Source organism: Elgaria multicarinata, chromosome 4, assembly GCF_023053635.1.
Source record: "Elgaria multicarinata webbii isolate HBS135686 ecotype San Diego chromosome 4, rElgMul1.1.pri, whole genome shotgun sequence".
In the NCBI taxonomy this organism is placed as follows: Eukaryota; Metazoa; Chordata; class Lepidosauria; order Squamata; family Anguidae; genus Elgaria; species Elgaria multicarinata.
This window is the reverse complement of record NC_086174.1, coordinates 71,871,808-71,886,317: the sequence shown is the minus strand read 5'-3', so window position 1 is coordinate 71,886,317 and position 14,510 is coordinate 71,871,808. Positions and strand designations below refer to the sequence as shown.

At 39.3% G+C, this 14,510-nt stretch overlaps 1 protein-coding gene across 1 annotated transcript; it reads left to right on the top strand.

Annotated features, from left to right (window-relative positions):
• The first annotated feature begins 3,917 nt into the window (after nt 1-3,917).
• Nucleotides 3,918-12,889, top strand: VIP (vasoactive intestinal peptide). Its single transcript, XM_063125436.1, has 6 exons — nt 3,918-4,024; nt 7,538-7,678; nt 7,934-8,032; nt 9,955-10,089; nt 10,593-10,713; nt 12,881-12,889. Exons 1-6 carry the CDS (start codon nt 3,918-3,920, stop codon nt 12,887-12,889), a joined length of 612 nt encoding a protein of 203 aa, XP_062981506.1.
• The last annotated feature ends 1,621 nt before the right edge of the window (nt 12,890-14,510 follow it).

Sequence of the window (14,510 nt, the reverse complement as noted above, 5' to 3'; positions counted from 1 at the left end):
GGGACTTTAGCCTTCCCTTTGACCAGAAACCCTGATTCGTATGCGTACCTTTATTGACTTTGACAGTGGCTACTGACTGGTTAGGAACATGGATGATCAGCCACAAATCATTTCCAGCTAGCTTGCAGGTAGAGAAAAACACAGTTCCACCAAAATCAGGATAGCAAATCTTTGAATTGTGTGGACATGCCTATCTTTGAAAAAATAATCCTGAAATTTGCTATCACGGTGAGAATGGAGAGGATAGATGTTTCTCCTATTGCTCTAATGGTGACCAACCTGAATGAGATAAACCTAGCAGTAGGGAATGTTAAAGTTCTGTGGGTGGTGACAAAGTTATAGGCCAGGTAGTCTGTGTTCTGTATAACTGTCTGCAAAGGTGCTGAGAAATTGTCCTGCTTAAAATATAATATACATGGCAATGAGAATTATATTCCAGATATCTCCAACCAGAGCCCTGAAACTGCTAGAAGGCTCTGGGCCTTGGCTCTGGTGATCTTTTGCTCATATTAAATCACCTTTGTGGAGGATTTCATTAAAACTGAATGGACACCCAGTTCTTCTATCCGTGTGTGTGTGTGTGTGTGTGTGTGTGTGTGTGCAGTTATTGACTTTCTGACATACTTAGCTTTTTTAGTGCCAAAGATTGGCCTCATGTTCTATGTGCCTTCCCCTTTACATTAAATTGTGTATAACCAGCTAATTCTAGGGAATCAGTGATGCAAACAAACCAGGGAGTCAAATGTCAGCCATTGTTTGGTTTAGTTTACAGATGCAAGCCTCAACTAATGCTTCATTAGCTGGGATTGCTGGAGTGGGCAAACATGCTAAAAAATGAGAGAGCAAAAGATGGCAAATATCCCTGTAAATCCTGAATGCATATCCAGTGAATGGAATGCGAGAAATATACAACTGCCCCATCCAAGGAAGGCAGACAACACAAATTTGCATTTCAAATCTCAGTCTGACTATAGTTGCATGATCTCTTCTTTATTTATGTATTTATTTATGTATTTATTTATTTATTTATTTTTAGCTTCCAAAAAATTAAGCTAAATGTAATCATGAGGGGATTGATGAAGCATACCTATGCCTGTTTCCTTGGAAGTAGTATGTTCAATAGAGTTTTCTTCCAGGTCAGTTGTTGGGACTGGGACATGCCTGTGACTTTGGAAAGAAAGACAGGACAGTTGTCTCAGTGGAAAACTGGCTGTTTAAGAAAAGAAAAAGATGCAAAAGGATCATGATAGTATCTCTGCCAACAGCGAATGGTTTTACTGAATAAATCCTTTAACTTTCTTCTCCAAGCAATATTGAAGTGGCTTGCAATATACTTTCAAATTATCCTGCAATCACATTAAAAGAATACTTGGATTTAGCCTCAGTCAATGCCAATATACTAATAATCACTTTACATGCATAATCTAACTTAGTTGTGTTTGGATCATAGATTTAGAAATAAAGACATTATTCAGATATATTGGAATTGATGAATCCTCAAAGTTCTGAGATTTCTATCCAGTTTTTCCACACATGCATCAGATGGTGCCAGCTTTCTAGCCCTTAATTTCCCTTAAATTAGAAGAAGAGACCCACTATTAACAATTTCCATGGGTTTTTTGTTTTTCAAGCCTAATTTCATGATTCTGATGGCAGGATTCAGCCATGCGTTGTAAAACCTGGATTCTTTGCCCAGCCCGACGTTACTCATGCTCAGTCATTCATCAATCTAGCTATAAATCTGTTTAAGCAGGGAGGAGGGGGCTTCCCACCAATTAAATGTGAACTTCCTTTTGTCTCACAACATCCTGAACAAAAGCCATGACAGATATTTCCATCCATCCCCTTGGGAATGTGACGTCTTCAGCGTAATGTGATTGCTGCTTTGAAAGTGGCCCCGTGTATATAAACCCTACAAAATGAGGCAGCTTGAAAGACTGCACAGAGTGCACTGAAGGGAAGGGGAGGCATTCGCCTAGGAAGGAGAGCTGATAAACTTCAGACCAGCAGTCGGGGAGAGCAGAGCAGAGACTTTTTCTTTGCACGTGGCCGTTCAGTACCTGAAGAAGAAACTTGTGGAGCAGCCAAACCAGCAGCCGCAGCCCAGTTCAGCACCTAGGAGAGCTCCGGGCACAGCTTGAGCTTCAGACACCACTACCAGCCTGTCCTTAAGGAGCCAAGAAGCTTCGCTTCCTGATTTGTAAGTCAAACTTTATCTTTCATTTCAGTGTAGAGAAACGTCTTCCTAAAGCATTTAAGTGGGGACGGGAACCAAGCTGAATGTCCGATTGTAACAAGAACAGTTTCCAAAGTGAGATGTAAAAAGTTAACTTGCCCAAGTTGAAAATGAAACCAATTCTTTTAAAAAAGAAAAAACAACAACAACCCCGATTTACCTCTCAGATAGTTGAAGTTTCCTTTAGGCTCAGGAAAAACCTAACTTCCACCTTCTTGCTCCTAAGCAGCATTTCAGACCCTCTCCTGAATATTGCTTTTCACTTTTCTTTGAGCTTTCATGCTAACCCCGTTCCTCAGAGCACTCTTATGATATTCTGCTCCCAGTAATTTGTTTAAATTGTTGTTTGGATCACTGAGTCATACATATCCTTCCCGACCCTTCCTCATGTTCAATTTCTCAAGTGTGAATTACGTTGCACATAACATTTCCTTTGAAATTGTCCACTTAAATTCCAATGTTATTCCACATGGATGTCAACGTTAACAATATTCTTCAGATCAGATGACAAAAAATGCAGCTTTAAAAAAAATTGTGCTTTTGTGTGTGCTGATAATGTGAAGAGATGTTTTGCATGTAGATTAACGATCTTTGCAGCCATGTGAAATCTCTTTCTGGCTCATTAATACCTTGCCTCTCATTCCAAACACCTTAACTTTGCCTCAGAGCAACTGCTGCATTTGGTTGCAAAGAACCTTTATTTTCTACCACACCTTAAAAGCAAATTTAGTAAATAAGCCTGCACATATTTTTGTTTTTGCCTTTGTCTAGCAAAACGTAGAGGCTAAGGTGTGCTGATGTAAAAGCAGGATAACATCACTTTGCAAATCAAAATGATTTCGCTTAATATGCTGACCCTTTAATTGTATATAATTAGCAAAACTGTTTGTCCATCAGCTTATGTACCTATTGCTTTCTTTTTATTATTATCTCGGCTGATCCCTTGCTCATAAGAACATGAGAAGAGCCCTGCTCTTCTCTCCACTGTGAGAAGAGCCCTGCTGGATCAGACCAACGGTCCATATAGTCCAGCACTCTGTACACACGGTGGCCAATCAGCTGTTGGACAGGGATCCAAAAGGAGGACATGGTGCAACAGCACCCTCCTGCCCATGTTCCCCAGCGATTGGTGTATATAGGCTTACTGCCTCTGATACTGGAGTTTAATTTTGAACTCCTCTGCACCTCACAAAAATAAACAATTTTGAAGCAGGGAAAAATAGATACATATGAGACCAGACAACAATTTGATGGTTATTGATATTCATTGTAGTCCTCGTGCCTATATCATGAGACTATTCAGTGTAGGTATGCATTACAGTTTTTATTCCTGGGTCTGAGATAAGGAACTTCCTTGCTTCCAGAAACTGTATACTCCAGGGACAGTCTTTTGATATCAAGCATGCAAATGTATATGTTCCATTAATTTTTGCTACGTTCCCATGATCAGCAATGTTCCTTTTTTCATGCCAAACAAACTTTTTAAGTGGTATCTAATGTTAGTCTAACTTAAGTCCCATTCATTTCAATGGGCCTACTCTCAGTCAGACTTATTTTGGATACATCCCTCTATTTTTCACAGAAACCTATCATAAGACAGTGCCTTTGGTTGTGCTTGACATGGGCACTGGCAGCAAGAGGTTAATGTTTCTATCATCTTTGCCAACCCAGGTCCAAAGACATGGAACACAGAAGTGGCTTCCAGCTTCTCCTCTCCTTTGTGCTCCTCTGCATTCTCTGCTCTCAAGCGGCTGCTTTACCTCCTCTGGGAACATACTCAACTATGAGGTGAGGCTACTCTAAGTAAACCTACCCGGACAGCAAACGGCATGACCTGCAAATCCAATAGATGCTGTAATGAGGAAGACTCTCACTAGAAATGGGTTGATAACTTAATCTATATTCAAAATATGTTACTTGGACTCGTCAGGAAGGGACTGCATGTCTGCAGGGAGGAGTAGCATTTTAAAAACTGTTTTATAGCACATTCCTATACATGTCCACTCTGAAACAAGTCTCATTGATTACAGTGGGGCTTACTCCCAGGTAAATAGGCATAAGATTGCAGCTGTAATATTGCTTAATTGGATATTTGATATATGCTTTTATTCTGTTATTGACACTTGCCTTTAATGTGTGGGGTAGGGGAGAAATAGCGAGCTTGTTTAATAAGGAAGAAGGAATGATAAGACTGATTGATTTTGAAGAAAAGTACTTTGAAATGTGAATTAAATTCTTACGTTCAATGCCCCTTAAAGATTATTGGGATTTCCCCGCATGCAAGCCTGCTTACAACAGCAGTGTTTGTCAACTTGCACTATCTAGGTTAAGAGTGAAAATAAATTACTTTCTTGACCACTTGGAAAAGACTGTTGTGTCCCCATTATATTCTTGTATCAGTATTTCCACTGTAATTGCCATGTCGAAATTGCAGTACTTCATCTGGCTGGTTCTCTAGATCTTGGATTCTCAGGCTGCCTGAGTCCCACCTTCCTAGGAGTCTGTCCTTATTTGAATGGAAAGACACACACAGAGAGAGACACAACACAAAGGCACACAGACAAAAGCAATCTAACCCAGAGATAAAAGAGGTATTTTGACAAGTTTTTGACAGAGACTTATATATCCCTAAATCACACTTGTAGGCTTCCAGGTTTCATATTAAAATTACATACATGAAAAAGAACAAACAACCTAGAGAACAATATCTAGCAAATGCAAATTAAAAACATGCTTTTTGAGCAAGTTAAAGAGACGTGTCTTAACACTTTTTTTAAAAGGAGAGAAAATGGGGATGGCTCATAGCTGTGAGGGGAGCACATTCCACAATTTGGGAGGAACACAAGAGAAAGCCCATCTCATGCATGCCCATCAAACAGGCCTCCACAAGTGGTAGTATCTTAGTAACTGGATAAGTTCATAACAAGACAGGCCCTACGCCATTTAGAGCTTTAAGGATTGAATGAAACACCTTGAACTCGGCCCAGAAAGGAATTGATTAGCAGGGCAAACCTTTCAATATCGGGGTGACATAGAATACCATGAACCAGTTAGCCACCCAGATGACTCATTGTCTGTACCCTGACTCTTTATAGTGGTCAGCATGAGCTCACTGGGAATTATTATCCCTGCAAACAGGGGCCATTAGTGGGGAATGCCAGTGAACCAGAGGCACAATCGTGCTCTAATAGCTTGTTAACAGGCACAGAAGTGGCAGGACAAGATGAAAGGCATTCTCGTTGAGCCATTTCTCTTCAAAGATGATACTATCAGAAACCACTTGATCTTTCTAAAGAGGCTCCAGCTATTCTTGTGCTACTCATGAGATGAGATCGTCATTAGGATTGACAGGGTGGAATTCCATTCAAAGTGATCGTCAGGTTTAAGAGATGATGATGATGATGATGATGATGATTTCTATACTACTCCATAGCCGAAGCTCTCTGGGCAGTTTATAAAAGATTAAAACATTTAAAACGGTATACAAAATTAAAAACCATGAAAATATAAAACAGTCAGTATACACCAGAAATACTGATGATATGCATCAAGTGATCAAACAAACAGTCCAGACTGTCTGCACTGTGCAGTTTTATCAAAAATAAACATATTGCAAATCATGAATGGCAAATATATATATAATGATAATTTATTTTATAGGTTTGATAACTCAGATGTGATCTTATGGAAACCTATTTTATATTACTAATTTGACCAAAACATGGGGGGAGGGGGAGGGGGAGGCAGGGTGATGCCAGGTTGTAACCCTTGTAAAAGTAATTTGAGAATACCACCCTTTTCTCCAAAAGAAACATCCCTTTTGTGTGTGTGTCCTGGGTTTTATCCACTCGGTTTCAATGGGTTTTATCCACTGGGGTCATTCCTCTAGTGGAAAGCTTTAAATACTTGAAAACATACACACATGCACGCACAAATACACATACACACAACCCCCTTTTCATTCTTGTGCTAGCCCAGCACAAGCCATTGCACAAGCACTTCTACAACACATTACAGATTCATTTTGCTAGATTGCTAGATGCTACGTGTATTAGTTGAGCTGGTTCTTCTGCAGGCTCCTGTGTGTACTAACCACTATCAGAATAATGCCACCTCCCATACCTTTTGTATTGGTGTTATGTTAGCTATATCCCATCATATCTAGTGTAGAGATATTTTAAAAATAATAATCTGTCATTGGAGGTTGTCGTTACGATCAATTGCCTAAAAGTGTCAAATCACCTCTGGTAAGCCAAATATCTGGCCATTTTAGGCACAATTCAGTGATATATGAATTTCTCCAAAATTTGTCAAGTAAAATTGGAACTAGAAACACAAATAGTATCTAAAGAGATTGGTGATTAACAGATGAAGAGTCCTGTAGGTAGTTGCCAGATAATCATTACGAAGGGGAGCAATCAGAATGGAAAGAAATGATTCTATTTTCTATTTGTTTGTTCATTCCAGGAAATGTTTATTTACATATGTAAAACTTGAGGTCTTGTCTACAGATGCATTTTATTTGATGCTGAAGTAAAATACATCTTCTCAACATCCTTTAGACCAGCAGAGTTTTGACTGTATACGTGTGTGCATGTGTCTTTACGTATCAATCTATAGATAGATGTAAATATATCTTCCTTATATTGATTGCAGGCTTGTGATGTAAACCAGGTCATTTGACCTTTTGCTTCATAGTCTAATATTTTACTGTCTTCTTACTAGAAATTTATCATATATAGTGAGTAAAAATAATGGGGAATACAGTTTGCAAGCATTTATAATCATATAGATTACAAGCTGAAATACTTTTTTCCACAAACAAACTTTCTTAGGTCAGTTAGTATAGCTATGGTCCAGTCAAGTTAACCATTTTAAAGTTCCACTGATTTGAATGGGAGAGTTAATCATGTGTTTAGCCTCTCTCATTGGCTGGACACTGTTATGTACCAACTTGTTAACACACAGTGGTTCCATTCTCTGCATATAATCATTCATTAGAAACATAGAATCATAGAGTTGGAAGGGGCCTATAAGGCCATTGAGTCCAACCCCTTGCTCAATGCAGGAATTCACCCTAAAGCATACCTGACAGATGGTATGCTTTAGGGTGTTCTGTTCTAAAAGAATTTAAACAGTAGAGATTTGCTGTGCACATGATATGAGCACATGATTTGAAAGTATCTGTATGATCATTGCTAATGATCTTCATTGTCAAAATGGCCCATTTTGGTTCTATCCAATTAATTGTTAGAATTCTCTAGCATCTTCCTAAATTCTTATTTCCCCCCTCTCAATTAGATTAGGAAACAGACTGCCATTTGAAGGGGCAAGTGAATCTGAACATGCTCAAGCTTCATTGAAACCCGAGGCCGACATTCTACAAACGACACTACCTGAAAATGACAAGTTCTATTTTGATGTGTCCAGAGCTCTGGACAGGTAAGGCTACTTTCAAATCTAACAATCCCTGCTAATACAAATTCACAAATATGACATTTTGAGGACAGGGGGAAGAGTTGATGCTCATTGAAGGTTTTTGACCTCTCTTTTTTCATGGTCTCTGAGCTCTATTTGTTTTACTACAAATGATTGGTTTTCAACTATGACAAAGTTCATTCTGTATTTGTAGCTGTGGCAATTGGGCAGTTGTGTAAATATTAAACCAAATTTAATCTGAAGAATTCTCCATTACAGAAATGCAAGACATTCCGACGGGCTCTTCACAAGTATGTACAGCAAATATTTGCGTGAACTTGCTGTAAGAAGATATTTGGACTCGCTTTTGGGAGTTGGGTAAGTGGCTGTGTCCCCCAATTTCCAAAATGCAGGTGGTTTTCCCTACCTGTTATTTAAGGTTCCCATTCAAAGATATTTAATATGATTCAGAATACGGATATAATTGTTATACATATTTACTAACAGTAAAGAAGTTGGTGAGGGTGGGAAGGTCATTCTCATTGGAGCTCAACTGTGTACTTAGAAATCTCAACTATAGTTGAAATAGTATTTTAATTTGTTACATTTTACCTTTATCGTTACAATGAGCAAGAAACCCAAAAAGGTCAACTAGGAGCAGAAAAATATATACCAATCACAAACTCTCATAGTGTCAAAGCAATTTATATCAAATCTTGTAAAAGGTTCAGCAAACTCAGACACCCATAACAAAAGCTTGAAGTCAGAGGATGTTTTGCAAACTTGCCTTGGGAAATGGGGATGCCATCTGGTTTTAGTGATTCTCCCCCCTTCAGATGCAGCTCCCACGCTGTGAGCCATTCTGACCTAGGGAATCCCCAAACCTGCAGGAGTGGATTTGGGGGTGGGGTGGGGAACAGGAGGCTGCAAATTTTGGAGAGAAGCCAGAAACCTCATTTTGTTTGTGAAATGGAAATTAGAGTCCAAGCTAAGTTACCTGAAGCTGCTCCCCTGAACCAGAGTTGGGCATTCTGAAAGTGAAACTGGTTCCAGCTTTAAGAGGTCATTAAAATAGACACACAGTGGAAGGACCTTGGCTCAGTGGCAGAGTCTGCACTTTGTCTGCCTCAAGTTCCAGGTTCAATCCCTGGGTCTCCTGTTGAGGAACCTCAGGTAGCAGAACAGAGGGGCTTGGGGAGCTACTGGCCATCGTAAGAACATCAGAAGAGCCATGATCAGACCAAAGAGCTGTTTAGTCCAGTCTTCTGTTCCTTCAGAGGCCAACCAGATGCCTGTGGTTGGGAACCTGGGAAGGGCAGCAACAGACCTTCCCACTCATGTTCTACAGCAAATGTCATTGAGAGGCATACTACCTCTGACATGGGGGGCAGTGTAAAGACAACATGGCGAGCAGACATTGATAATCTTATCCTCTATGAACAGTTTAAGAGATATGGGAAGTAACCAATACCTCTGGTCTGCTAATGCTGTTGAGCTACTACTAGCATAAGTCACCTCTAGCAGTATGCCAATAGCATAAGCTGGCATGACAAGTTTTCCTGGAAAACCCATTGTGCCAGCTTATGCCATTGGCATGCTACTGGAAGTTGCTTATGCTAGCAGCATGTCAATAGTGTAAGCAGACCGGCACAGCTTTTATACTGTATTTCCCCTCTGACAAATATTTAGAATCACTTGCTTTGTTTTAAATCAGTGAGATATGCATGCTTAGCTTGCATTACCCCCCCCCCCCCAGTTTTTAAAAAACATGCTTAAGTTCCTCTGGATTGCCTCTACTGATCCTTGGCATGGATCTTGTCCAATAGGAAATTAGCCCAAGTACAGAATTCTGACGTGTTTTCTCAAATGCATTTGCTCTAGATTTGAATTAGTTTCAGAGTGGGTTTGGCTGTTCATGAACCTTTCCTTGAACTTAAGAAGCTGCCTTTTATGGAATCAGACCATGGGGCCATCTAGTTAAGTGTGGTTTATACTGATTGGCAGCAGCTCTCTGGTCTTCTAGAAAGGAATCTTTCCTAGTCCCTACCCGGAGATGCTGGGCTCTGAACCTGGAACTGTTTGCATGCCAGGCATGTGCTGCATCACTGCATCACAGCCAACTGAAGAGGTATTTAATCAGACAGTGCAGAGTAAGGTCAAGCCATGAGGTAATAGTTTGTCATAAAAGAAAAGTGGGGATGGACTTACTACCAGCTGATTAGCTTTGGGGTTTTGAAACACTTCCACTTTGAGTGATTTGTATATTCAGGTGCTAACTCCAATTATTTCGTATGTTCAAGAAATAGCAGTCCCCCTGTTGAACAGCCACCAGTCAAGCGCCACTCGGATGCTGTCTTCACTGACAACTACAGTCGTTTCCGAAAGCAGATGGCTGTGAAGAAATATTTGAACTCTGTTTTAGCTGGGAAAAGAAGGTAGGAAGAAAGAATGCACATAAGACGTGCATTTTTTTTTTTAAAAAAGTATTGTGCGGTAATGAGCTCTTAGCACAATCTTCCTTTTAACGTACAGAAAAGTGCTGCAATATTTTCTCACAGTGGCTTTCTATTAAGGACCACTGATGCTAAAAATAGCTTGAAAGAACAGGGATTGTTTACAGAATGAAAGGGGGATCACGATCCAGGCATAGTTTTGCACACTTTTTATGCCAGGCATGATTTAACGAAGGATTTGAGAACTAACCTGCTTGCTCTCAAGCACGAATTCTATGATTATTAAACAAAATGTTCAGTGTTGTGCCCTGAACAAAAGTGATTTCTATGGAAGTGTATGTCTTATTTTATATAATAAAGCTATACTGGTTCTGTCATTGGAATACGTACTAATAAAGTGCACTGCAATACAAAAGAGAAAGGGGCTAAGATGACTTCACTTCTTCTTGGAGTTCAGCTAAACTTCTGTTTCCTCATTACAACAGTCAGGAAGAATTAAACCCATCCAACCTTAGGGATGAGACGGAATTGCTTGACCCGGCATTCTCAGAAAACTATGATGATGTCACTGTAGATGAACTTGAGCTTCTGAACCACCTTCCAAGGGTAAGTCAGAACTTCTTCCCCACTCTAAGAATCACTCTATGGCCAGATCTACACCTTGTGTCAAATCATTATGAATGTGGAATAAAAATCAGGAGATAACACTATGAAAGTGGTATATGCAATGTGTCCTGTAGCCCAACAGTTATCAGTGAACTTCAATACCACTATAAAGCAGTAGTGTAGATCTAGCTACCCATAGCTTTAACAATGCATTGTGGTTTTTCCAGAAAACAGCTCCTAACAACACGACTCCCAAATGACATTTCTATGGGAATCATTTTCAGGAAGTTAATGGCATGTATTAAATCACTCTATGATTTTTTTCTGAAGGATTACTAATGGAAATTAGTGGTTTAGTACTGTTCATTCACTCAGGTCACTGGGGTTTTCGTTAGACTGTGTGCACTAAGGCATGAAACCCAACTGAACTCCTGTTTAATTAGAGTGAATAGTGTGGATATTTGAGGATAATTGCATATATATATATATATATATATATATATATATATATATATATATCCCAGACACCATTTTCTTCTGATTAATTGAAATTGCTGCTGCTCCTGAATATACTGAAATTTGCCCTTGACATATCCAGCCTGCATAAGCAGATTCTTGCCTGCAGTTCTGGCTCCTGTCTTTGACTCTCAAATTGTGGTTTGTTTCATATTAAATGGGTGAAATAGTTATTATGTGGCCTCTGAATGGGATAGCCCAGATATAAATACGGAAGAGAAGAAGAGCCATGCTGGATCAGGCCAAAGGTCCATCTAGTCCAGCACTGAGTTCACATCGTGACCAACCAGCTGCCTATTGGAAACCCGCAAGTAGTGTATGAGTGCAGTTGCACTTTCCTGCTTGAGTTCCCCAGGAACTGGCAAAGGCATCTAATATGCTGCATCTAATATGATTAGCAGTCATTAATATCTTGGATCTTGGCCTTTCCCCCTTGCCTGGTTAAGTAGAATTCATAAGCAGTAAGCCTATATGCACCAGTTGCTGGGGAACATGGGTGGGATGGTGCTGTTGACAGCAGGTTGGCCACTGTGTGAACAGAGTGATGGATTAGATGGACCCTTGGTTGGATCCAGTATAGCTCTTCTTATGTTCTTAACAGAGCAGCATTTCCAAGATGCTGCTTTTTGTGACCCCTGGCTCTTCCTTTGCTTTAGTGACTCCAGTTTCAACAACTCTTTCCTCCTAATGTGTAGGAGGACACACATGAAGGGCTTGTTCCAGCTACAGGCCTGACGTTACAGTTCAAAGGTGTGGTGCCTCTTTTCCTTGGGCCACAGGATTTGGCCCATAGAACACTAGTGTGGAAAGTGCCCATGTGGAAATGGCCCACGCATCAGGGCAGGATCTACACTACTGCTTATAATGGTTTGTAATGGTTTTGACAACTGTTCAGGCTGAGGACATATTACATATACCATTTTCAAACTGTTTTTAAAGTGTATCCTGCTTGGTGTAGATCTGGCCAGGGCCTCCAAGTTAAGCACTTTTAAAGCATGATGATGACAGTCACATGGAGCTCTCATGCAAGAAGTGCTGCATGCATCAAGTGTCAAAGATTTTGTTGTCTAAATCATTCCTAAGGCCAATGGCAGAAAAGTCACATCAATGGCAAGGTTGACATTTCCATTGACTTGACTTGCTGAAGTTTGGCCAATAAGTGGTAACCCTTTCTATAAGTCATGTTTCTCATTTAATGGAACGTCATGAAAATACTTTTCTAGATCAGATACTTACTAATGGAAGTATAGCAAGAGCTAGCATGTTTCATAAGATTTATTAAGTAGGCCAAATTCAGAATCCATTCAGAGCCATTTCTAGCATACGGTTTAATGGGCAGTTTCCAGCCTTGCTGGTGAGCTGCCGTTCTTTTGCTTGCATCTCTGGGACCCACCACAAGCACAATAGGAAGCTGCATCTGAATATAACCCTGGAAATTAGCAGAAATGAGCATTTTCAAAACAGGACATTCAGTGAAGTTTTCTTCTGTGAGCTCTGGTGATCTCCCTATTCCAGAAATGGGCCTTTTAGCTCATTTCTGGAACTGCTGGCTTCCTGATTCACTAGTGGTTCCACAAGCATTTTTAAGAAATGTTGCCATTACTTATTATATGAATGACTCTAAAATGCGTATTTTTGTTTTCCTCCCCAGAACCTCTGAAGACAACTCTGTTAAAAAAAAGAAAAAAGCTGCACAAAAAAAAAAAAAAAAATCCCCCAAAAAATTCCTAAAGACAAGATCAAACTATTTTTTGAGTTTCTCATAGTATGTCAAAGAAATGATTTCAGCATTTAAACAAAAGCAGATATATTGTGAAGTGAAACCTGTGATATTTTTGTTTCTTATATAATAAAAGTGGATGTTTACACTGTAAATATTACTTTGGAGTGATCTACCTACCTAAAGCTGTACATATGTATGCTAGCTCAATTCATAGAAGTGCCGTGATCTGTAAAACATTTTGATAACTGCATTTCAAAGAAAGGTAAGAAAGCACAGGAAGAAAGTACATCAAACTGCTACTTATAGTTGCATACACAAAGCCAATGAATGCTGATTATTTGCCCCTCAGCACTTAAACTACCATTTTGAATGTGTTATTTGGGTGGTGAAATAGTGGCCGAAAAGTGAGCCTTTTACTTTCAGTATGTACATGCCTCCAAATCACTACTGTATTAAAATTGCCACTGAACTTTGCCTAAAATGACATTCAAGCTGGATATGAAAGATTCTTCTAAGGCAAAACATTGCTAGGTGATAAAAAGCTTTTCTATATGACTCATAGGATTTCTCAGGTGAGTTACATGCACCCCTAAGTTGCCACTGATTTTGTTCCAGAGGAAAGTCCCAGGCAATTTGTAAGGCAAGATATTGGCAAGAATTTTAAGGACTCTTAGAAGAATTATTTCAGTAAGATGAATGGAATTTCAAGAGAGATTTGTTTTGTTTTGTATGGTAAATATGTTTGTTATGGTAAATATAGAACGAGGCAACTTTTTTCTTAATTAATTACCTCAGATGGAAAAACTGTGTAATATCTCAGATGAAAAATTGATATATTTTCCAACTGATATATTTTAATGAGTTATAAACCTTTTCAGACAAGTTCATGTCCGGGTAGAATGAATGAATGCATTCAATGGGAATCAATTCTGTACAAAAGCATAATGCTTTTCAAAAGAATATCCACTCAAGCCAAGGCACAACATTGGATTGGTTTTTAAAAGAGAAGGTTACATTATTACTCTATATTTAGAACTTCTATTATAATCAACTAAGTAAACTATACCCTGTTTGTTTTTTGGTATGCATCTTTTCCATGAAATGATATAGCGACTGGACTATAGACTCAATACAATCCGCAACTGCCAAAGGTCAATTCTACCCCGTGATTTGTTTAATGTGCTGAAAACACTAATGCTGGGATTATTCTGCATTTGACTCTGTATATGTTGACTTCATGAAAGTATTCCTAAAATATAAAAACGCAGGACTGGAGACACTTTACTATTTTTTCAAAAAGAATGTAACCGATGAAATATGCAGACAATAAAGACATTTTATTATCACTGCAAATATCATTGGTTTGATTCAATGGTGCAATAATCTGAGAAGTTGCCAGGCAGTCAGCATCACCCCCAACTCTTGTATTTAGTCAGCCAGGAGAACAAGAACAAATATTGGATAAAAGTCATCGCATTGCTGCTACCTTGTATGTATTGCCACCATCTCATGCTGGAACCCCCTGTCAGAAAAAGCAGCTTCATTTGGTGGCAGTTTT